Consider the following 15,068-nt stretch of genomic DNA (forward strand, 5'->3'; position numbering starts at 1 on the left):
CAATGATGAAGGATTATCAATATATTTTCAGTGCTTGGAAAGGAACCTGCAAACAGTGGTCCTCCCATGCACCTGAAGCCTGTGTTCTTGGATAGGTGCTGTTGTAGTAGCCTGGGTGTAGTGCATTTTGTAGATGGTAACACTGCAGGCATTGTGTGTTGGTGGCAGAGGGAATGAATGGGTGATGGATAGGTTTAGCGATCAAGTGTAGCACATTGTCCTGGGTGTTGTTGGGGTTCTTGAATGTTGTTGGAACTGCACTCATCCAGGCAAATGAAGTTTATTCCATCACAATTCTGGCTTTTGCCTTCCAAATGCTGGAAAGCTTTGAGGTATTAGGAGTTGAGTCACTTGCTGCAAGACACCTTCACATCCTTCCTTAGAAATGGGGCCCAAAACTGCTCGTGACACTCCAAATGTGCTCTGGCCATCACCTGTTAAAGCCTCAGCATTACATCTTTGCTTTTATATTCTAGTCCTCTTGAACTGAGTGCTAACGTTTGTAGACAAGTCGTGACAGTCAACATAAAACAAATTACCTGGTCATTACAACATTGCAATCGGTGAACCTGCTGTGCACAAACTGACTGCTGATTTTCCTACAATACAGCTGTGACTACATGTCAAAGAGTTCTTCCTTGACTGTAAGGCGTTTTTGGGCAATGTGAAAGTTTTTCTTGTGGTGCTGGCAACATCTGTTTTCCAGAGTGGGTGGTGGGACTGGCAGCATTGCTTAGAGACAGTTTGGAATGGAAAAGCCTCTCCTTCCATGCTGCCATCATTCTATGATTGCAGTTAAGACTTAGTTATTGAATATTTTCATGCAAATAATGTGAAGATTGCCCTGATAGGTCTTTGGCAAGCTCGAGCAAAGCTGTGTCTAATTGAGTACTTGCATTCCTTATGCAGGGAGCTCAACTGCATTATCAGTGTCCTGAATTGTTCAGTAGTCATTCCAACTATTTTTGTCTAAAAAATCTCCTACCGTGATTCCATTACTCATGCCTCTGTTATCGTAAAATGTTTTATTATCACAAATCATGAGTTAGCTTGTGAGTTTGAACATTCTGTAAAAAAAAAAGTGGTAGATTTGTTAGGTCAACCAGGGATTCTGCCAAAACGTAACCTTAAAGGAATGTTACCATTTATACTTGTCCATTGGATTGAAGTTTAGGCTATGGATGTTAACCCTTGCACAAATTGTGTAATGGATTTCAAACGTGTCAGAAAAAAACATGTTAAAAGAATGGAAGGCTTGGTTTCAGAGCTGCTTTCATGACCTCAGCAGATGAAGGAAGTAGGTCAACTAGTTTGAGCACAGCAGCTCCCTAAGTCAACAAAAATATCTGTTTAAAATTTTTTTTTTGAGTTTAATATTGGCCAGGGCACCATGAAGAATTGATCATTTCTTGAGATAGCATTGTGGTATTCAGCAGTCATCTGGGAGGTCAGAACTCCGCCTCCATTTAATGCCTCATCTGAAAGATGGAGTGTCTGACTGTGCACTATTCCTTCAGTGCTACACTGAAAAGACAACCTGGAGTAGATGCTTCAACCCACAAACTATTGACTCGAAGTTGAGAATTATTACTATAGTTGACACCCAAGCTAATTTAGTTATTGGTATGTACCAAAATGTGAAAAGCCTTTATTTGTGTGCCATCCAGACATATCATTCCGTACGTAAGTACGTTAAGGGTTGTAAAAGGGAAAGCTGAATGCCGGATATGGTGTTACATTTACAAAGAAACTGCAGTTTGAAAAGTCCTATAATTTCATCAGCTGTGGCCTCTTGGCTTAAAAAGTTGCAGAACTGCCAGTAATACTGTAAACATAACACCCTGTACTACATAGAAAAGCACTACAATAACTCCTGAGATCACATTGAACTTCACCTCCCTGTTCTACAATGGGCACTGCATTGTAGGATAGGGAGGTGATGCTCAATGGGATCTGAGGGCAACAGGAAATTCATAAACTCCAAGTTCCCTTCCAAGCATACATCTGACTGACTGACTTGGAAGTATCTCAGTCGCTCCTTTACGGTTATTGTGACATAGTCTTGGAAATCCTTAATAGCACTGTGGGATTATCTTTGTGTTGTCTGTGGTTCAAGGTGGCAGCTCACCAGCATCTTGATACCTAAAAATGGGCAATAAATCTTCATCTTGCCAGTGAGGCCCATATCCTGCGAACAAATAAACAATGTGCTGCTATGCCTATACCATTGTTGTCTTTCAGTGGAGGAGTCACCATTACTTTTTGAATGGGATCCTTGCATTGTTGTCTGACTGAGATTGGGGACATGTGCGAGGAGGTGCAGCAAGATTAAGGATCTGTGTTCCACTGCTGTAAATTCCATTTCTGTGACTATGATCACACTGTGATCATGACTTGAGTTTTTGTCTCAGTTTGTGAAACATGCACTGCTATTCACAAGATAAAGAATGAGAAGTACCTCAGCTGTGAAAAGCTACATCATCATCTGCCAGAAGGAATTGGGTTATATTGAAAACTTAACTCTCTGTGAACATTACTGTTGGCAGGCTTGTTGTGTTCATTCTTTATGAGAAACTACAATGTTGAGGAAGCTATGATCCTCGTTTCATTGCATACATTCAGATCTCCATGAAATAGAAGTCTTTCCTTTGCTTTTATTTTCAGAAATGCGTGACAAGTTGAGGAAATGGCGAGATGAGAACTACCGGAATAGTGACCAGATTGCAGATGTTGGTGAAGAGTTGATCAATGATTATGCTTCAAAACTTGGAGATGACAGTGAGTATAGGGTTACTGGTGGGATGGGATTGGGACTAGTAAGAAACACAGTTCCCTAAATACAGTGGTGGTGTATATTCCAAACTGACAAAGAAATTACATTGGCACTGAAAAGGCTAGTTGTTTTGTAAATTATAATGTCCATGGGCATCCTCCACTTCATTTCTGGTGGAGGTTTATATGCTCTATATTGGTGAGCTTCCTTATTTCAAGGCTGTAGACCCACCCTGAAATATCTATTAAATGTTTAATTTTATTTTCTTACTCCCTCATAATTTTCAACACCACCTTTGAATTATCCATGTTGGCAAATGAGGAATGACAATAGAGCAAATAAAACGTTAGTTTCCACTGGTAACCAGAGAAGACAGATTTAAGACAAAAATGGGAAAAGAGATAGAGGGTAGTGAGGGGAACATTTTATTTAATGCAGTAAGTTGTTGAAAGGGAATTGGAAAAGTAATTGTAAAGGAAGACATTATGGGTCTGTGGGGAAAAATCAGGGGAGTAGGATGGAAAAAAAAACATTTAATCTGGCTGGTGATGACTACAGAACTATCATATTGTTGTTAAAACATGCTCATTTGGTTTAGTTTGTACCCTGAGAATGGAATTTGCCATCCTTGCCTGGCCTACATGTGACTCCAGTCTCGCAGAAGTGTGGTGGACTCTTAAATGTCCTCTGAAATGGCCTAGCAATCCAGTCCGTTCAGAGGCAAGTTCAGATGGTCAGTAAATGCTTGCCTTGCCAGCAATGCCCACATCCCAAAAAATGAGTGGATAAAAAAACTTGCCAAAGTTGTACTGAAGAGCTGATACAGGTACAATAGACTGAATATGCTGTGCATTTCCAGATTGGTAGTCAGCTTCAAAATTTAAAAAAAAATTTTACTGAATATTAAAGTGACATAAATTTGAAGAAAGGTGCCCATACCTTCCTCTGTTTATCTCCATCTCACTTTATATTGCTTAGCACTTTCTAAAGTTTATAAACCAAAGATTGCAAGTGTTGTCAACAAAAAATTTATTTTTATGTCATAGATTTTGAAGTTCATCATTAAGGATTTTGTTTTTCCTGAATCATTTTGTAAACAAAAAAACTTAAGAACGTAGAACATTACAGCACAGTACAGGCCCTTTGGCCCACAATGTTGTGCCGACACTTTATCCTGCTCTAAGATTTATCTAACCCTTCCCTCCCACGTGGCTCCCCACTTCTCTATTGTTCATGTGTCTATCTAAGAGTCTCTTAAATGTCCCTAATGTATCTGCCCTCACAACCTCTGCCGGCAGTGCATTCCATGCACCCACCACTTCGTGTTTTTAAAAACAAAACTTACCCCTGACATCCCCCTTATATCTTCCTCCAATAACCTTAAAATTATGTCCCCTCCTCTTAGCCATTGTTGCCCTGGGAAAAAGTCTCTGACTGTCCACTTGATCTATTCCTCTTATCATCTTGTACACCTCTATTAAGTCACCTCGCATCCTCCTTGTCTCCAAAGAGAAAAGCCCTAGCTCACTCAACCTATCCTCATAAGACATGGTCTCCAATTCAGGCAGCATCCTGGTAAATCTGTACCCTCTAAAGCTTCCACATCCTTCCTTTAATGAGGCGACCAGAACTGAACACAATACTCTAAGTGTGGTTTAACCAGAGTTCTATAGAGCTGCAACATTACCTCGTAACTCTTGAACTCAATACCCCAACTAATGAAGGCCAACACACCATACACCTTCTTAACAATCCTATCAACCTGCACGGCAATCTTAAGGGATCTATGGACATGGACCCCAAGATCCCTCTGTTCCTCCAAACTGCTAAGAGTCCTGCCATTAGCCTTGTATTCTGCCTTCAAATTCGATCTCCCAAAGTGTCATTTCACACTTTTCTGTGTTGAACTCCATCTGCCATTTCTCAGCCCAGGTCTGCATTCTATCAATATCCTGTTGTAATCTACAGCAACCTTCTACGCTATCCACAACACCACCAACCTTTGTATCAGCAAACTTAATAACCCACCCTTCCACTTCCTCATCCAAGTCATTCATGTAAATCACAAAGAGCATGGGTCCCAGAACATATCCCTGTGGAACACCACTGGTCACTGACCTCCAGGCAGAATATGCTCCATCTACCACCACCTTCTATGAGCGAGCCAATTCTGAAGCCACATAGCCAGGTTTCCTTAGATCCCATATCTCCTGACTTTCTGAATGAGCCTTCCATGAGGAACCTTATTAAATGCCTTACTAAAATCCAAGTACACCACATCCGCTGCTCCACCTTCATCAATGTGCTTTGTCACGTCCTCAAAGAATTCAATTTGGAAAAATATTGGAAAGACATTTTTAACATTATTTCATCTGTATTGAACATTGATTTACAACCTCATCCTATTACTGCAATTTTTGGGTTACCAGTGATGGAATCTCGCCATTTATCTGCTTCTGCTTGTCATATGATCGCCTTTGTCACATTAATGGCCAAGCGATCCATTTTGTTCAAATGGAAGGATCCAATACCTCCCACCACTTTTCAGTGGTTTTTCCCAAACTATAGCATGGTTAAACTTAGAAAAAATTAGGAGTGGTACTGTTGATCCTTTGCTTAAATTTGAAGAAGTTTGGAGTCCATTTATTCAATACTTCCATATGATATAAGCTGACCTTTTTCAGATCCCTTTCAATAACCCTTGAATACAGATGAGCAGAGTTGACGACATAATATTTTTTTTAATTGAAGAAATATCAGTCCTTTTTGTTTGAAGTTTTTGGTTTTTCTTTTGGTTTATTATCAATATTTTTTTGACTTGGGGGTTCTTTTTTCATATAATTAAATTTCTTTTCAATCTTTCCTTTTGCATTTGTTCACTTAATAAGAGAACGGGAGGTCTAGATTACTTTTTTTTACTCGTGATTTTTTTATTTATATAATCACAAGGAGTGTGTGTATATATATATATATCTATATCTATATATAAATATAGATATATATATATAGATATATATATATATATAGATATATATAGATATATATATAGATATATATAGATATATATAGATATATATATATATATATATCTATCTATCATGATTGTTATCCTGATCTCTTTGTACCATATGTATAATTACTAATGTTATATATTGTTTTGTACTAATTTGAAAATTAATTAAAAGATTGAAAAAGAAAGGATTCAATCAGGTTCGTGAGGCACGACCTGCCCCTCAGAAAGCCATGCTGACTGTCCCTAATTAGCCTATGCTTCTCCAAATGCCCATAAATCCTGTCTCTAAGAATCTTCGCCAGTAATTTGCCCACCACTGAATTAAGACTTACTGGTCTGTAATTCCCTGGGTTATCCCTACTCCCTTTCTTAAACAAAGGAACAACATTTGCCACCCTCCAGTCATCTTGCATTACTCCTGTGGCCAGTGAGGAAGCAAAGATCATCACCAAAGGTGCACAATCTCTTCCCTCACTTCCGATAACAACCTTGGATGTATCCCATCTGGCCCCGGTGACTTATCTATCCTAATGTTTTTCAAAAGTTCCAGCACATCCTCTTTCCTCACATCAACATGCCCTAGTGTATTAGCCTGTCGTACACCTTCCTCACAAATGTCAAGGTGTCTGTTTCTCTGGTGAATATTGAAGCAAAGTATTCATTAAGGACCTCCCCTACCTCTTCCAACTCTAGGCACATGTTTCCTCTTTTATCCCTGATCAGTCCTACCCTCACTCTAGTCATCCTCATATTCTTCACATATGTGTAGAACACCTTGGAGTTTTCCTTGATCTTACTCGCCAAGGACTTCTCATGCCCCTCTCTAGCTCTCTTAAGTCCATTCTTAAGCTCCCTACTGGCTACCTTGTAACTCTCCAGAGCCCTGTCTGATCCATACTTTATAAACCTCAGGTAAGCTTTTTTCGTCCTCTTGACAAGATATTCTACGTTTCTGGTCATCCAGTTCCTTCCCTCTACCATCCTTGCCCTGCCTCAGTGGGACAAACCTATCCAGAACCCCATGCAGAACACCTCGACATTTCCGTTGTGCACTTCCCCAAGAACATCTGTTCCCAATTTAAGCTCCCAAGTTCCTTCCTAATTGCATCAAAATTCCCGTTCCCCTAGTTAAATACTTTCCCATATCGTCTTCTGCTATGCCTCTCCAAGGCTATGGTAAAGGTCAAGGAATCATGGTCACTATCTCCAAAATGCTCTCCCACCTGATCAGGCTTATTGCCTAGTACCAGGTCCAGTATGGCCTCTCCGCATACTGTGTCAGGAATCCTTCCTGGACACATCTAACAAACTCCGCCCCATCTATCCCCTTTACACTAAGGAGGTGCCAATCAATATTAGGGAAGTTGAAATCACCCGTGACAACAACCCTGTTATTTTTGCACCTCTTCAAAATCTGCCTCTTGATCTGCTCCTCAGCATCTCTGCTGCTATTGGGGTTCTGTGAAATACTCCCAATAGAGTGAGCACTCGCTTCCTGTTTCTGACATGAATCTTGTGATTAGAAATGTTAAAAGCTTAAAGTATTGGTTTACTATTGTCATGTGCACCGAGATACAGTGAGAAGCTTTTGTGTGCCATCCAGACAGATCATGCCATACATAAGTACATTGATGTAGTACAAAGGAAAGCAGAATACAGAATGAAGTGTTACAGTTACAGAAAGTGCAGTGCAGATAGACAAAGTGCAAGGGCCATGATGAGGTAGTTTGGCAGATCAAGAGTTCATCTTTTAGCATATGCGAGGTCTGTTCAAGAGTCTGATAAGTGAGATAGCAGCAAGAAGCTGACTTTAAGCCTGGTGGTACATGCGCTCAAGCTTTTGTATCTTGTGTCCAACAGGAGAGGGGGAAAGAGACTGGGCTGGGAGGGGTCCTTGATTATGTCAGCTGCTTTCCCGAGGCAGCGGGAAGTGTAGACGGAATCAATGGAGATTGAACAATACTGTCTCCAGGAATCTTGGGGACATTGCCTAAGCTCAGAATTCCCAGTCTAGCGTCATTAGTGTGGGTGGAAGTTTCAGCAGAGGCTGGCTGAGCTCTGTAGTAAAAATCTGAAAGGATCTGTCCCTTTCCATCTGTTTCACTGGAAAAGAAATTAGACTTTTGTAACATATATGATCTCCGTATGTCCTAAAGCACTTTTTGTACTTTTGAAGTACTTTTGAAATGTCGTCAAAGTCAAGATGTAGGAAATGTGATTGCCAGTTTGCACGCAGCAAGCTCCCACAAAGAGCATCTGTTTTAGTGACATTGGTTGGGCAATAAATATTGATCAAAACATCAAGGAAAACTTTTCAAATTATATCCACCTGGAATGACAGACACTGTCTTGGTTTGATGCCTTCTTTGAAAGAAAGCTGAAAATAAAGGTAGCAATTGAGACCACCCAATGCACTGCTGTGCATGAATCAACACAATCTGTTGTGTGGGAAGATGGTCTTTCTTGGTTTAGCTTGACTTTCCTTGCTGCTTTATGTTGATAAGGTGCTTACTACAGTCTCGCTTAACTTTATTGTGGTGCTGAGTATCATCAGACTGCAGACCCAAAAAGAAAGTTGGTATCCAGATGTTGATTTAAAAAAAATACTTGCAGATCAACTGAGGTTTGAAACTCAACTTGCACGAAAGGGTGAAAGTGGAATTCCAAATCCAAGATTTATTTTCGGCAACCACCACACAGGAAATCCCTATAAGAGGAAATTCCTGTGTACAATTACATTGCCTTATCATCTGGAACTTAATTTCAGGCAGTCTTTTATAGATGAAACAATCGTTTTCTCGTGATTTTCATATATGCAAGAGCAAGCTCAACATCTGGATACCAATCTTCTTTTAGGGTCCACAGTCTGATGATACTTAGCACCACAATTAAATGAGGCTTCTATAGGCTTCCAAGGATCATTTTTGGTGTGGTTGTATTCTGCTTGGTAGGAAACAATATTATGTTTTGCAGGTTTGTATTTTGTAAGAAATTGCTGCTGCACTTGGCAAAATGCAGTAGTTCCCAATTTATTAAAGCTTTGTAGGTTGTTTGTGTGGTTGTTTCTAGAGAAACTATCAGTTTGAGCCAAGAAACAATCACAGACCAAATAGCAAACATCTGTTGGCAGGAGCTCTTTATTACCATCAGTAAATTTAAATGATAGTTGGCTAATCCTCATAAGATCTTTCTGGATGGCATATTCCTGCCAATGTGCCTCATGTTGGTTGTTACTATTGTGTACACTGGTACCCTGCTCAACCTTATATGGGGATGGCTGATTTGTTATAGTTGGACCTGGAGTTCGAACACTGAAAGGAGCCTATCCCATTGTATCTTAAATGGCATTTGTTTGAGCTGTGTGCTCCTTTGCCCTCCATTGGTGTTCCTGCAGCAGAGAGTTACCAGTACTCACTAAGACAAGGCTGCCTGGGAGGGCTTATTTACCACAGAGCTGTCTCTGGGCTGGGAACAACTGTGCAGCCAGACAAAGACCGGGAGAGACAGCAGCTCCCACCACATCTAATAGGTGATGAGAGAGACAATAGGATCCGGGCAGTCTATCAACACATGGAGCCTGTGCTGTCAGTCCTCAGTAATGATCCACGCTTACCATGCCAGCCAGGGTGAGTGTGGACCAGTACTGGGGACTGACAGCACATCTGAGCCCCACATCTTAGCAATGTGCAAGTGCACTGCTTGCCCTTGCCCACCCAACATCAGCCTTCCAAGGCTACCTCTCCACAGTGAACAGTGGGTGATTCTTTGCTGCCAGAGCACCAGTGTCAGGCAGGGGTTTGCACCAGGTTTATGAAATGGTGGCAGCCCAAGCAACTGGTCACCTTTCATCCTTTTTATGTCCAATGAGTATAGGCTCAAGTTGCTTGACCTTTCTTCTTAAAGCAGCTCCTTCATCCCAGCAAACTATCTAGGAACTTATTTCCAGTACAAGCATAGCCCTCCTTAAATAAGGAGACCACAGCTTGACACAATACTCCTGGTGTGGTCTTGCCATTGTCCTGTACAGCTGTAGCAACACTTCCCTACTTTTATCCTCCTCCACCTTTGCCATGAAGGCCAGTGTTTCATTTGCCTTCCCAATTACCTGCTGTATCTGTGTCCTTCCTACTGAGGTGGACAGTCGTATGTGTCCCCCACATTGTACTCCATCTGCCAGTTTTTTAAAAATTCAGAACACATCTGGCAGCTCAAAAATGGTCATCCTTGTGGGTGTCAGAAACAAATGTATTTCAGCACAATCTGTGATATTGTAACCTGCCATATGTGACACTGTGATCAACTGGGCTTCACCGAGAAGTGCAGAAAGGCGTGATAGGAGCAGCACCAGCAAAATGAGATGTCATTGTGGCAAAGCTACTGCCTAACCAGTGGATGCAGCAGATATTCATCTGGCTAATCACTGCCTAATCTGTTGACTCAAGCATTAGTAAAATAATGGAAGCTGAAGTCAACAGGACTAAAAGCCCACTCACAGATGCCCAGTTTGCATTCCTGCCTGGGCCACTCTGCTCCAGACCTCATCACAGCCTGGGTCCAAATATCAAACACAGAATTCTGGAGGGGAGGTGAGGTGCGAGTGACTGCCCCATGACATCAAGGTAGTGTGTAACCAGGTGGGGTATCCTGGCACCCTGGTAAACCTGAAGACAATGGGCATCAAGAGGAAAACATTCCAGTGGTTGGAGTTGCACTTCACACAAAGGTTGTGGTTGTCAGAGGTCAATCATTCCAGGACTTCACTACAGGAGTTCGAGGGAAATGTTCTGGGCCCAGTTAACCTCAGTTACATCATCAGTGACCTTCCTTCCAGAAGTGGGGATGTTTGATTGCACGCTGTGTGTAGAAAAACCTAGACAGCATTCAGTATGGGCTAATAAGTAGCAACAAACATGTGTGACACAAGTGCCAGCCAATGACCATCTCCAAAAAGAGAAAATCTAACCACCTCTCCTTGATGTTCAATGGCATTACCATTGCCAAGTCCTCCAATTGGTGATCACAACTGACCAGAAACTCAACTGGGCAGCCATACTGTGACTAACCAAGCAGGTCAGAGCTTGGGTATGCCATAGTGATTACTCTCCTCCTGACACCCCAAAGCCTTTCCATCACCTACAAGGCACAGACCAGGAATGTAATGGAATACTCTCCACTTACCTGGGTAAGTACAATGCCAATACAGTCAAGAATCAGAACAGCCTCCAGGACAGAACATTCCTCTTTATTGGCACCCCACCAACCATCATAAACATTTCATCAGACACAGTGGTTGCAGTTTATACTGTCTGCAAAATGCACTGCAGCTGGTCTGCCAGCAACCCCAAAACTTGCAACGAGGACAGCAGGTGCATGGAAACACCTCCACCTGAAGGTTCACTTCCAAGTTGTGCACCATCCTGACGTGAAGAAATATTACAGGTGCTTTATTGTTTGCTGGGTCTGAATCCTGGAACTCCCTGTACTGAGCCTACCTTGACCAGAGGGACTGCAGCTGTTCTAAAACATGGCTCACAGTCACCACCTGAAGAGCAAATGGGGATAGACAATGCTGGCTTTGCTTGTGATGCCCAGATCCAAAACAAAATGTGATGAAACAAAAGTGAATAAACAGTAACGTGATCCACAACCATTGGACCAAATCAAAGGTCTGCAGTTTTACTACATCAGCTTGAGAGTTGTGGTGAACAGTTAAATAGTGAGGAGAAAGTGCCAAAAACAAACCCATTGATTTTATTTTGTATACAGTAAAAGCTCTGGGCCCAGCTTGGCCGTGGTACTGAAGTTTTGTGGCCCATAACTAATGTTACTTATAGCCTAGCTTTCCCAGTCTATTTGGCATCTTCCCAATGAAGTGGAAAATTGCCCAAGTATTCCTGGGTACAAAATACAAGACAAACCCAATGCAGCTAATTTCTAACCCTTCAGTCAGCACTCAATTATTAGCAGAATGATGGAAGGTGCCATTGACGGTGCTGTCAAGTGGAACTCACCAATAACTTTCTCACTGATGTGTAGTTTGGGTATTGCCAGAATCAGTGGCTCTGGACCTCATTGCAGTCTTGATCCAAACATGGACAAAAGAGGTGAGAGTGGCCATTCCTGACTTCAAGGCACCATTTGACCGAACATGCCATCAAGGAGCCTCCTGATAAAACTGAATCCAGTGGAAGCTGATGTGAAACCACTCCTGGCTGGAGTCATAGCTAGCACAAAGGACTATTGTGCTGGTTTTAAAGGCCAATCCTCCCAATTCCAGGATATCAAATAAGAGTTCCTTTGGGCAGTTATCCTGGGCCCAACCACCTTCACCTACTTGTTTGTGACCTTCTCTTGTCGTGAAATCAGAAGTGAGTATGTTTGCAAATGACTGCATGATGTTTAATCCCATTTGCAACTCTTAAGATTGTGCAGCAGCACGTAGGAGGACCCAAAGGATATTCACTTATTTGCTGATAAGTTGCAAGTAACATGTGCCAGGAAATGATCCATCAATTGGGTGCTGCAGTTTACTGAGGTACGTTTTTTATCTGATCCATTTCCAGTGCCATGTTTTAACATGATGCTGAATAACTTGAGTGATTTGTGTTGCAGTGAAGATAAGAAACTGAAATAGGAGCTATAATGGGCCATACTGTCCTTGAAGCCTACTCCAGCATTCAGTGCAATAGCTGAACTTCAATGTAACCTCTATTTTCCTCTGATGTCTTTGTTTATAATGGAATTTTAGGGCTTTTCTAATATTTTTTGGTGAATGTTTTTAGTTAGCTTTGTTAAAATTGGGTATTTTCAGTTATTAAAAATCTCAAACAAGGAGTGTATCCACTTTGTTTCCATAAGGTACAACAAGATTTAAATCACCAATAATAAGACTTACACCTTGAAAGTCATATTACTATTGAAATTTACCACACTGTCACACTACTGATCTGCACATCCTTTAAACACAACACTAATTGACGGATTATATCCTGACTCCAATGTTGCTTGCCACTTATCAGCCTATGCCTGAATGTGCTTTGGGTCTTCCAATGTGCTGCTTCATTATCTAATGGAATTAAAAGTCATGCAGCCATTTGCAAACATACTTACTTCTGACTTCACCACAGACAGAAGGTCATTTTGAAAGCCTTGTGTTGCATTCTTGAAGCAAAATGATTGAAGGTGTAAATTCTGAATGGTTGAAATTTTTTGCCAGCACGGTGTTTGATTGGAGGGGGAAAAAAAATCTGATTATACCTTCAGGGGTGTTTGTTTTTATTTGGTAAAACTGAAATATTCAAGCCCTCTGCAATGGTTCCCTGTCCCAATTGTGGTCTTGCTCCCATACCATCCCAGCAGCTGATTACAGTTCAGCTCTATCCTCCTCTCCAAATGTACTTCCAATTCCTGTCTCACCCATCCAACAAATGAAGCTACAACCCTTCGTCATTCCTTCTCAGGCATCTGTCAGTTGGGACTTGTACTCCCTACAATAACTCATCGCAAACCTGCCTAAGTTCCACTGTTAGCTCTGCATTGGTTTTACAATCAATGAAGGTATGGTGACTGTTATAACGTAGGAAGCATGCAAATCAGCTCCCACAAACACAATGTGATAATCTATTTCAGTGAAATTGGTGGGATAGACATGTAGGAAGAAGTTTCTAGCTCTTTAAAACAGTGCCTTGGATCTTTATGCCCACCAGAAAAGGCAAATGTCAGGCAACTGAAGGAGAGTCTTGAACTCTCTCAGTACTGCCCAGACAATGTGCTTAAGTTCCTGAAGAGGGACATCCACCCTCAACTCCAGACTTGGATATGTGTTCAATCCACTGAGCCAGGGCTGTGTATTTGAGTCCTAAAAATGCCTCACATTTATTAATTTTGAATGTCAGACAAGGGTTTTAAAACCAAAGTTGATTTATATATTTGTGTGGTGGTTTGGCAGGCTTTTGAAAGCTGCTTATTTTCCACACATTGTGTTCAAATGATCTAAAAGGTTGGAACATAGAAGAACATATACAAGAACTTGCTGATAAGTTGCACATGTTTATTGGTTATTCACTGTTATACATGGTTTATGTACAAATATGTATTGTATGCAATACTTAAATTTTGTATATAAAACAATTAATTTGGATTTGATCTTGGTGTAAATTTAATTTAGTGGAAAAGTTAAGTGGAAGTAATGTGGTTCTCATAAAAACAACTTCAATGTCTTGGTGAAAGATTTCAGAGGTTTTGTGATGACTCACTGAAGTGTATCCTGCAAAACGGTTATGATGAGTTATATCACACTGATTTGTACTCTTGCAATTTTTTTTGTTGGAAATGCTAAATGTTCATTTAAAAAAAAGTTGTAATGTGACTTAAGTCAGTGATGGATTTGTGAGCTGTTCCTACTGTGAGCTATTCTAATTAAATGGAATGATGATGAAAATATATTGAACTTCCATGCCAGTTCCACACATTGCATTGCACAGCTTTTAATATGGTGTTAACCAGTCTAAGTTGTATGGTTGGATGGTGTTATACAAGTGATATAATGTTAACTGTGCTATAAATTATTGGACTAAAACTACTTATTTTCAAATACGTTCCACAATGCCAAACAATATGACTAACAAGTTAATTTAAATTCCACATCTCATTATACGAGGTCAGTTTTCCATTTTTGTCTTTCTCATTTACACATTTATAATTTTCTTTAGGAATTTCACTGCATTGCCAATTGTTCCTTTCATGAACTCACCTGACATTGAACATCTAAGGCATGTTTATAAGAAAAATGTGCAATTTTTTTTGTAATTTAACTAAATGGGAGTTAAAAATTTGGATTGTATATTACATTTTCCCTATTTGACTTCTTAAAATTAATGGCTTTAATTATTTGCAGTTAAACATTGCATTCCTCCTGGATCAGCAGACTAAATGTTTGGAATAATGATAAATTTTATGTTTGTGATGGCGGAATTGATGATGTATAAATGCTGCAGGAGCAATGCCAGCAACTACTTACTATATAGCAGCCAAACATCTCGAGCTTCACAGGAGCACAACGTTCAACAATTTGCAACACGGGACCAGAGGTATTAGTACAAGTACTCTACTGTTCCTGACCTGCTGAGGCTTTCCATATTAGTACAAGAAAATATGGAAAGCCTCAGCAGGTCAGGAACAGTAGAGTAAGAAACAGTTCATGTTTCAGGTCGATGAAGAAGCATGTTTTAAATTGAATGGCTTAAAAAAAAGTCAGAGAGGTTGAAAGAGAGAAATCTGGTG

At 40.6% G+C, this 15,068-nt stretch overlaps 1 protein-coding gene across 1 annotated transcript in view; it reads left to right on the forward strand.

Moving 5' to 3' along the window:
- emc2 (ER membrane protein complex subunit 2) overlaps positions 1-15,068 on the forward strand; it is a 110,606-nt gene that overhangs the window by 3,748 nt on the left and 91,790 nt on the right. The window contains exon 2 of the mRNA XM_052023766.1: positions 2,665-2,778. Within this exon, the coding sequence (XP_051879726.1) occupies positions 2,665-2,778 (114 nt within the window). The remainder of the gene's footprint in view (positions 1-2,664; positions 2,779-15,068) is intronic.

This window comes from Pristis pectinata, chromosome 9, assembly GCF_009764475.1.
Source record: "Pristis pectinata isolate sPriPec2 chromosome 9, sPriPec2.1.pri, whole genome shotgun sequence".
NCBI lineage: Eukaryota > Metazoa > Chordata > Chondrichthyes > Rhinopristiformes > Pristidae > Pristis > Pristis pectinata.